Genomic DNA, 8,529 nt, shown 5'->3' on the forward strand with positions numbered 1-8,529 from the left:
ACCCTCGGGGAGGATTAAAATATTTAATGGACCATCGCATGTAAATTGATAGGCTAAGGATAGAGGCTTTCTCTGAATATCAAACGAAAAACATACTGTAGTAGACCAAACCTCAGTCATCTGTACCAATGCGTTTTATTGTATAGAGTTGTAAGAGTCATAATAGGCTTTAAGGCAAAAGTAACAGAAAATGCACAACAATTAATCAGTCGTTATACCATGCAAGAATATTCAAGTAGAAAAGTAATCAAGAGACGCACTAAATTATTTTGCAGGGGTATATCCACTTATATTTTACCACAAACGCATTAGGCCTAAATCATAAAACAAACTACAGGTCAATTTGTCGTATATAACACATTTACTTTATATAACTCTGAAAATTACACATAGCCTATTCAATTCAAGGTCAGACAGAAAAAGAGCAGATTCCGAGACTGCGTCCCCAGCTGGATACAGACAGACTGCAGAGCCAATAGCTAATCCCGTCGCTTTAGTCTTTATTTCTTCCCCACGTGGGCTTCATCTGGAAAAAGAACATGTTTGAACATCTCATTACAAGAAGATAGGGCCAGCAACCAACACAGCTATTCATTAACTTAAAATCCATATGAGCGTTAATAATTCTGACAATCAGCGTGCGTAATTACCAACAAGTTTCCGCAAAATAAATGATATCTGATTGAAACTTTTCGATCTAGATGCTTTCTGAGCGTGTTTTCTGGATATTCGTCATAAAATAAGCTTTCCAGAGACATGGTAGTCTACCTGTGATAGAGGGGTCCGTACTATATTCATAATAAATCATTCATTATATCAATTTACACATGTTATTCTTTACATCGGTCATTCACACACAGCACCCACCAGCCCCGCTAGTTACTCCTGTTCGGTCAAATCCTCGACAGGTGCGGACCTTTTGCCTGGGTGCTGTCTCTTCTCCGCGCGACTCTTGTTCACGTTGTCTAATAGCTGGAGCAACAGGTTGGCCTTACTGCAGCCAGGGTCCAGCACGTCACAGGGACTGTTGGCGCCCAAATCCGGGCTAGTGTTATCCAAGTAGCGTTTGCCGGGGTGTTGGCGCTTCTCCAACTCCCTGAGGTCCCCTGCGTCTGACTCGTCGTCCACCTCTCGCCTGCCTGGATGCTGGCGCTTACTGTAGTACATCACGTAGCGCTTGCCCGGGTGCTGACGTTTGGAGAGTTCACTTAGAAATGCGGGGTTCTCTGTAATCTGCTCCAGTATTAAGCGCTTGCCTGGATGCTGTCTTCTCTGGAGCTCCACAAAAGAGTCAAATTCGTCTTCGCGTTTTCCCGGGTGCTGTCTTTTTTGAACCTCGCCATAGTCTTCGTCCTCGTCCTCGTCCTCCTCTCGCTTCCCAGGGTGTTGCCTTTTTTCCAGCTCCTCCTGGTACCTCTTACCGGGATGCTGCCGCTTCACCAGCCACTCTGGCTGAGAGGCCAACCCTTCTGTAAAAACAATTAATACATCATTAGTTTAGGGACAGCGGAAAATATCAATCTACCACCACTTGTAATGACATGCGTACATGCATTTCCACTTGAACACACACCGTGTTAATGGCATTTACCTGTGAAAGTTATATTATCTCAAATATATTTTTTCTATGTAAAACTTTTTTTCTGTGTATATTTTTTCTGTTTTCATTTTTCCACCATTAAACCGTGTGCTTTGGCGCCAGGACTGTGGGAAAATAATGGACGCACGCGCGCTTTACAGATTGCCCTCTCCAAATTCATTTTCATCCGAACAAATAACAAAATATATTAATTTATTCACGTTAATCTTGCACAAAACACGAATAAAACATATTTGAAATGGTGGGTTATTTCTGTATAAATATCATGTAATCGAAATAATTTAGTTTATCTGTCTTTGTGAAACTATACAATCGAATGATTTGTCTTCGTGCAAAGTTACTATAAATAGGCATAAAAATGCATGACTTGAATTTGTGTGTTCAGTGGGTGGCAGGTAGCCTAGCGGTTTGAGCGTCGTTGGGCTAATCAACCGAAAGGTCGTTAAATCCGTCGATGTGCCCATGGGCAAGGTACGTAACCCTAATTTACTCCATACTACTATGACCGACCCTGTAAAACAGCACATTTCACTGCACCATTTGGTGAATGTGATAATAAAACATCTTAATTTGTGTTAATTTCTTTGCTTTGTAATTCATGTTAAACACCACAGCTCTCGTCAAAAGCGGCCACTTTGCCAAAAACATCAAAAAGATCAAAAAGCAACTATTAAGCACCGTTCGCGCCATCCTCATCCCCTATATTTTTGAGAATGGAGTGGAGCAGGAGGCTCTCGGCTCTCTGTAGGATGATATCGTCAATAGTCTGCCGGTCCCCCGTTTCCTCCTCAGCGGGGATGCCCTGTCCTCGAGCCAACGTCAGGTTGCAGACCACTAGAGATGCCAGAATGATCAGGCAGGCGGACTTCATGGTAACTTGGCTAGTCGTTCGAAAACAAGAGAATATGTCATTATTAGTGGAGATATACTACTTTAAAAGCATGCAGGTTGCATAATAATTCATTGACTTGGCGTTGCATAACGAATTTGGAGTTTTCTATCTGTTTTACGCACATAATACGTTTCAATATTGGTGCGTAAAACTGGAAATTCCTTTTTGGAATAGATATTTCCAAATAATTTTTGGGAGCACGTCCATGTACAAAAATACGAATTAAAGTGACCCAAACTTACCTTAGATTTGTTTTCTGGCTCGTGTCACTCACAGCACCTTCAATAACCTAATTGCAGCAAACCAACTAGAAAGGTTGTTGTTTGCCTTTTGCAGCGCTTGGAGACCGATTGAGGCCAAGTTTAGAGGTATGTGCAGATACTACAAGTCCAGCCATTTATAGTCAGTGGTTACCATCGTCACGCCAACCACGTTGTAGTAATTTCATAGGATTCCTTTCATAGGATTCAAATGATGTCACAAATTCGTGCGCAATTGGATTAAAGTCAGTTATAACCTCTAGAGGACGATGTCGGGTTATTCTCTTGGGCGCCAGCTGGGCCGACCAGCCTAATCTGTGGGAGTGAAATTGGCACTTGATGATGATAACTAAAAGAGAGGATTCATTCATAAATCTTCTTATCATATGTGTGTGCGATAATTTGGCAGAACACCGATTTAAATTAATTCACTTATTTTGCGAGTGTGGCTTTACTTACTAGTCGTTTGTTTTGATTAGGCCTACACTAAATGTCAACTATGAAAATGTTTGGATTCATTCATAAACCTACTAGTTACAGACCCTATATCTGTATTTTATTTCCAATTATAGACATTCATTGGTGCGTCATGTTGGAAAGGACGTTGTTGTGCGCCATCTCCATGTCATTATTTTCCTAAATTCTCATCGAATTTAAACCTGTGGTAATATAGCTATGCTCCTGTGCTGTGAGTCAATAAGAAGAAAACCACATTAAGAATAGATGGCCAGAAGGCTCGACATCAGCCCCTCGCGGTCACAGGTGCGAGACATGGTGCCTCTCATGCGCCATGTGAGCTCACCACATCCCTCAAGCGCACATTTATTAATGCACTCGTGGTCCCGCCCACACCTGATGGAAATCTTTGAGGAGCGCAAGAAATATTGTCCTAACTTGCGAAGCGGCTGGACTGGGACCATTATGCACTGTCTGTTCAAACAGCTACCACACAGCTCAGACCTCTTGACTTTTTCCACAGTTTGATACATTACAGCCTTATTCTAAAATGGAAACAATATATCCTAATTTGCGAAGCTGTTGGACTGGGGACATTATGCACTCTGTTCAAACAGCTAACACACAGCTCAGAAACCCATACAGTGCCTTCAGAAAGTATTCTTACCCTTTGACGTTTTCCACAGTTTGATATGTTACAGCCTTATTCTAAAATTACGTTGTTTTTTTAAATCATCAATCTACACACAATACCCCATAATGACAGAGAAAACCAGGTTTTTGGGAGTGTTTGCAAAAAAAAACAGAATGGACAACCTTATCTGCAGCACTCCACCAATCAGGCCTTTATGGTAGAGTGGCCAGACTGAAGCCACTCCTCAGTAAAAGGCAGGCCACTTGGAGTTTGCCAAAAGGCACGTAAAGTACTCAGACCATTTCTTTTTACTATGCAAGTCAGTTAAGAACAAATCCTTATTTTCAATGACGGGTTAACTGCCTGTTCAGGGGCAGAACGACAGATTTGTATCCTGTCAGCTCGGGGATTCGAACTTGCAACCTTTCGGTTACTAGTCCAACACTAACCACTAGGCTACCCTGCTGCCTCATGAGAAATAAGATTCTCTGGTCCGATGAAACCAAGATGTGACGCTTGGCATTCAGGCCAAAAAGTTACGTCTAGAGGAAACCTGGCACCATCCCTACGGTGAAGCGTGGTGGTGGCATCATCATGATATGGGGATGTTTTTCAGCGTCAGGGAGACTAGTCAGAATCGAGGGAAAGATGAACGGAGCAAAATATAGAGAGATCCTTGATAACAACCTGCTCCAGAACTCTCAGGACCTCAGACTGGGGAAAAGGTTCACCTTCCAACAAATGTTTCATTGTAAGCTCATGTACTGGATTAGCTTTGCACTTTTGTTGTATTCTGATGAAAATGAAGCTATTTTTTGCCGAATGTTGCACTGAAGTATTTTCTGTGAAGGAAAACTATAGTTGCATGTCCCTGTCCACCTATTGAAGCAAAAAACACAGACTTTCAATATAAAACGCAACCCCTATCAAAACGTGCTGCCCAAGCCTAGCGGAAATACAAGCTATGAAGTGCAAAGATCTTGCTGATTTCTAGCCAAACCTCCACACCTTACGTAGGAGATATACTGTAGCTTATCTAGTTAAACCACACCAGGGACACTCTGCAGAACTGAAGTTAGGTCCTTCTGTGAGGGACACGGCTAGCGACAGAAGCACAATTAACACCAGAGCATGTTTAACCTGTGCGGCCTCCTCTTCTGCAGTCGTCTCCGCTCCTCAAACTGTAATCACAGTGTGTAAAGACATAGGTCTAAATGCTGCACGGGGACCAATTAGTTATGCACCCAGCACAGCAGATGAGAAACTGCGTGTTTGTTGGTTTTTCTAGCCTACGGAAGACCAGTGCTCGCTAACCCTGTAAGATGGTGAAAGTGGAGTTGTGATTTGATTAATTCTGTGCTCATTTGAAGCCTATGTAAAAGCAGATGAGGGAGAGCTTCTAATGAGTAAAATACTGTACATGGAGTGGATGTGTTCTAATAGGATATAATTAGAATCTAGAAAACTCTGTGGCCTCTGACCTACCTGTGGAGTAGGATAAGAGTATGCACTTGTCTTTTCCTATACTTTGCTGATAACTATGTTGTTGTTACGATTGTGATATGTCATCTCACCTAGACATCTTATGATGAATGCACTTATAAGGACACAAGGTGAGACCCAAATGCAGACACAGGAAGCAGATGGTTGAGTCCCGAAATGTATTAATCCAAGGCGTAGGCAAGAGGTAGGTCAGGGACAAGCGAGAGTCATAAACCGGGTGAGAGTCCAAAAAGGTACCAGACGAAGGGCCGTCTCGAGGGCAGGCCAGGCAGGGGTTCAGTAACCAAATCCGAGTCCAAACAGTACAAGGGGATAGGCAGGCTTGAAGACAGAACAGGCAGAGTGGTCAGGCAGGTGGGTTCGGAGTCAGGACAGGCAAGCGTCGAAACCAGGAGAACTAGAACCAAAAGAGACTGGGGAAAAAATCGGAGCAAGGAAAAACACTGGCACAGAGAGACAGGAAACACAGGGATATATACACCGGGGATAATAAGCGACACCTGGAGAGTATGGAGACAATCACAAGGACAGGTGAAACAGATCAGGGTGTGACAGCACTAATGTAAGTCGCTCTGGATAAGACTGTCTGCTAAATGACTGAAATGTAGTTATAGCACTCTTTATATCTAACAACTCTATGATTCAGATATTTAAATGTATGCACTGAAAAAAAGGACTCACTGATAGGTGACATGTTCCCCTCATGTTACTGTAGGTCTAGTCTGCTCTTCCCTCATGTTACGTGCACTTGCTGGGTGTTAAAGTTGTGGGTAGTTCACATTTTAAACAGCCATGCTTTTTGGCAGTTGTTTTTTCATGACACTGTTCTGGAGGCGCTCTGTCCCTAATGGAGTTCCCTTGTGCGATGCTTATAGGCACTAGACTATAATTAAGGCAAGCGCTTCCTTCCTTCACCTCTCATCAATAAGACCAAATACAAAAGGAGGTTGGAGGAGGGTTATTAAGAGTGGGGAATCATAACAATTAGAGAGCAGGTCTACAGTATATGCTGGCGAAGAGGACATCTTAAATATACACTCTGCAATGATGCTTGTCTTCCTCAACATCCACTGTTTACTTTCCACTGTCCTTGTTATGAATTGTTTTCAGTCGTGAGGAAGTTTATAAAGTTTTGGTTTCCACTTGCAGATCTGATAAGCGTGATAATGTAGGAAGTTGGACATAATCAAGGGAAATTATTTTACTTAATTAACTCTTCAAGCTGAATCATACAGCCCCTGACTGCTCACAGGTTCAGTAATGGCTAGAGTTTGGGCTTGTTTTTCAGAGTTTTTCTCCCATGGAGAACCAGAATGCCACCAGTGGCTGTTTGGAATGTTCTCTCAACACTCAGGGCGAGAAGGAGAAGTTTTGCAAAAGTGAACCCAACAGAGCAAGGGAAACACACATCAAAAGATAGGTGAGTCAGAAAGAGAGGCGGCAAGTGTCCCCAAAGTTCCCGAAGCCTAATATGTGGGTGTAAGTGAGAGAACAGTGAAACAGAGGTGGAATCCAACTAAGAGGGAGAGTGTGAGAGCAAGAGAGAAAGAGGGAGTGAGAGGGAAAATAACACAGAGGCCTAACTGAAGCAGTCAGAGGTAAGAAATACTGACCAGACAGCTGCCAGGGACAGAAGGCTCTCTGTGTGGTGGCTACTAGCTGATGAGAGACAGACAGGATGGAAACAGACAGATTCAGAAAGAGAAAAAGTAAAATAAACATATAAACAGAAGAGCTGGCGTGTGGATGGAGTGACAATGTGACATACACCTCTAACCTGGCATTGACACTGCCCTGACAGGGGTCACTGTGGCTGAGTGTGAGTGATGGGTACAGGCCCTGGTCATGGAGGTTGCTGGGTGGGGGACTGGTGATGAGGCAATATCTGGACACTGAGGTCAGAGGGGGTCTGGAAGGCTGGTTGTTCTATGTTGCTCTTCAGTCAAACCCAACACACCAACTGCATACTAACTATGGACTGATGGGCTAATAGAGGGTAATGGCCATTTACTGTTAAAGCCAAAGGTTGTGAGAAAGACATTATATCCCTCTATTGCTTTTAGAAGTGGTGAAATGTTGTGTTTTAATGACAGGTTTTGTATTTTACATTGCGGTGGGGTTCAACAGATGTACACTTTTAGAAAAAGGGGTTCCAAGGGTTCTTCAGCTGTCCCAACAGGAGAACCCTAGTTGGAGCCCTAATTGGAGGGTAGGGTATTAAAGTATAACTCTCTCAGCTGTATGTAGTGCCTGGTGAAGCCTAAGTGAGTTACAGTGAGCACATCTTCAGCCTCACTGACTCCCTCTCACTAGTCAATGCGGTCCACATATCCATCCATTGGCTGCAGGCAGCTCACACCTGTCTAATACCATGGGGGCTGGACGCACATGAGAGACCAGTTCGACCTCACTCCAAGAAGTGTTACATGTACCAAAATATATACTGAACAAAAATATAAATGCAACATGTAAAGTGTTCCATGAGCTGAAATAAAAGATCCCATACGAACATATTTTTTCTCTCAAATCTTGTGTACAAATTTGTTTACATCTCTGTTAGTGAGCATTTCTCCTTTCTCCTGCCAAGATAGTCCATCCACCTGACAGGTGTGACATATCAAGAAGCTGATTAATAAGCATGGTCATTACACAGGTGTACCTTGTGCTGGGGGGGGGACAATAAAGGGCCACTTTAAAATGTGTTACCAGAGAATTTAATGTTCATTTCTTTATCATAAGCCACCTCCAATGTTGTTTTAGAGAATTTGGAAGAACGTCCAACGGGCCTCACAACCTTAGACCACGCCAGCCCAGGACCTTCACATCCTGCTTCTTCTGAGGCCAGCCACCCGGGCAGCTGATGAAACTGAGGAGTATTTTTGTCTCTAATAAAGCCCTTTTGTGGGGTAAAGCTCATTCTGATTGGCTGGGCCTGGCTCCCCAGTGTGTGGGCCTATGCCCTCCCAGGCCCACCCATGGCTGCACCCCTGCCCAGTCATGTGAAATCCATAGATTAGGACCAAATTAATTAATTTATATTGACTGATTTCCTTATATGAACTGCAGGGGGCGAGAGGACAGGCGTGTATCACAAAGTATGGGCTCTGAGACAGAAAACATGGGAGAAATGAGAATCAGCAGGGTTTGCTTCGGCTGTGCCCCTAAACTTCCTCACTGGATCGAG

General features: G+C 43.4%; 1 protein-coding gene across 1 annotated transcript; it reads right to left on the reverse strand.

Annotated features, from left to right (window-relative positions):
- Positions 1–111: 111 nt before the first annotated feature.
- LOC124045035 (pro-thyrotropin-releasing hormone-A) lies at positions 112–2,866 on the reverse strand. The gene is made up of 4 exons (XM_046364246.1): positions 2,735–2,866; positions 2,279–2,481; positions 868–1,469; positions 112–526 (listed from the first exon to the last, which is right to left on the reverse strand). The coding sequence occupies exons 2-3, from the start codon at positions 2,469–2,471 to the stop codon at positions 880–882; spliced, it is 783 nt and encodes a 260-aa protein (XP_046220202.1). The 5' UTR covers positions 2,472–2,481; positions 2,735–2,866; the 3' UTR covers positions 112–526; positions 868–879.
- Positions 2,867–8,529: the final 5,663 nt, after the last annotated feature.

The sequence above is a fragment of the Oncorhynchus gorbuscha genome, linkage group LG10 (genome assembly GCF_021184085.1).
Source record: "Oncorhynchus gorbuscha isolate QuinsamMale2020 ecotype Even-year linkage group LG10, OgorEven_v1.0, whole genome shotgun sequence".
NCBI lineage: Eukaryota > Metazoa > Chordata > Actinopteri > Salmoniformes > Salmonidae > Oncorhynchus > Oncorhynchus gorbuscha.

Excerpts from the sequence above, each read along its gene's own strand:
- LOC124045035 (XM_046364246.1), bottom strand. The coding sequence starts at position 2,471 with ATGAAGTCCGCCTGCCTGATCATTCTGGCATCTCTAGTGGTCTGCAAC. Across the intron at positions 1,470-2,278 it reads GGATGAGGATGGCGCGAACG|AAGGGTTGGCCTCTCAGCCA; the intron begins GTGCTTAATAGT and ends TTGTTTTTACAG.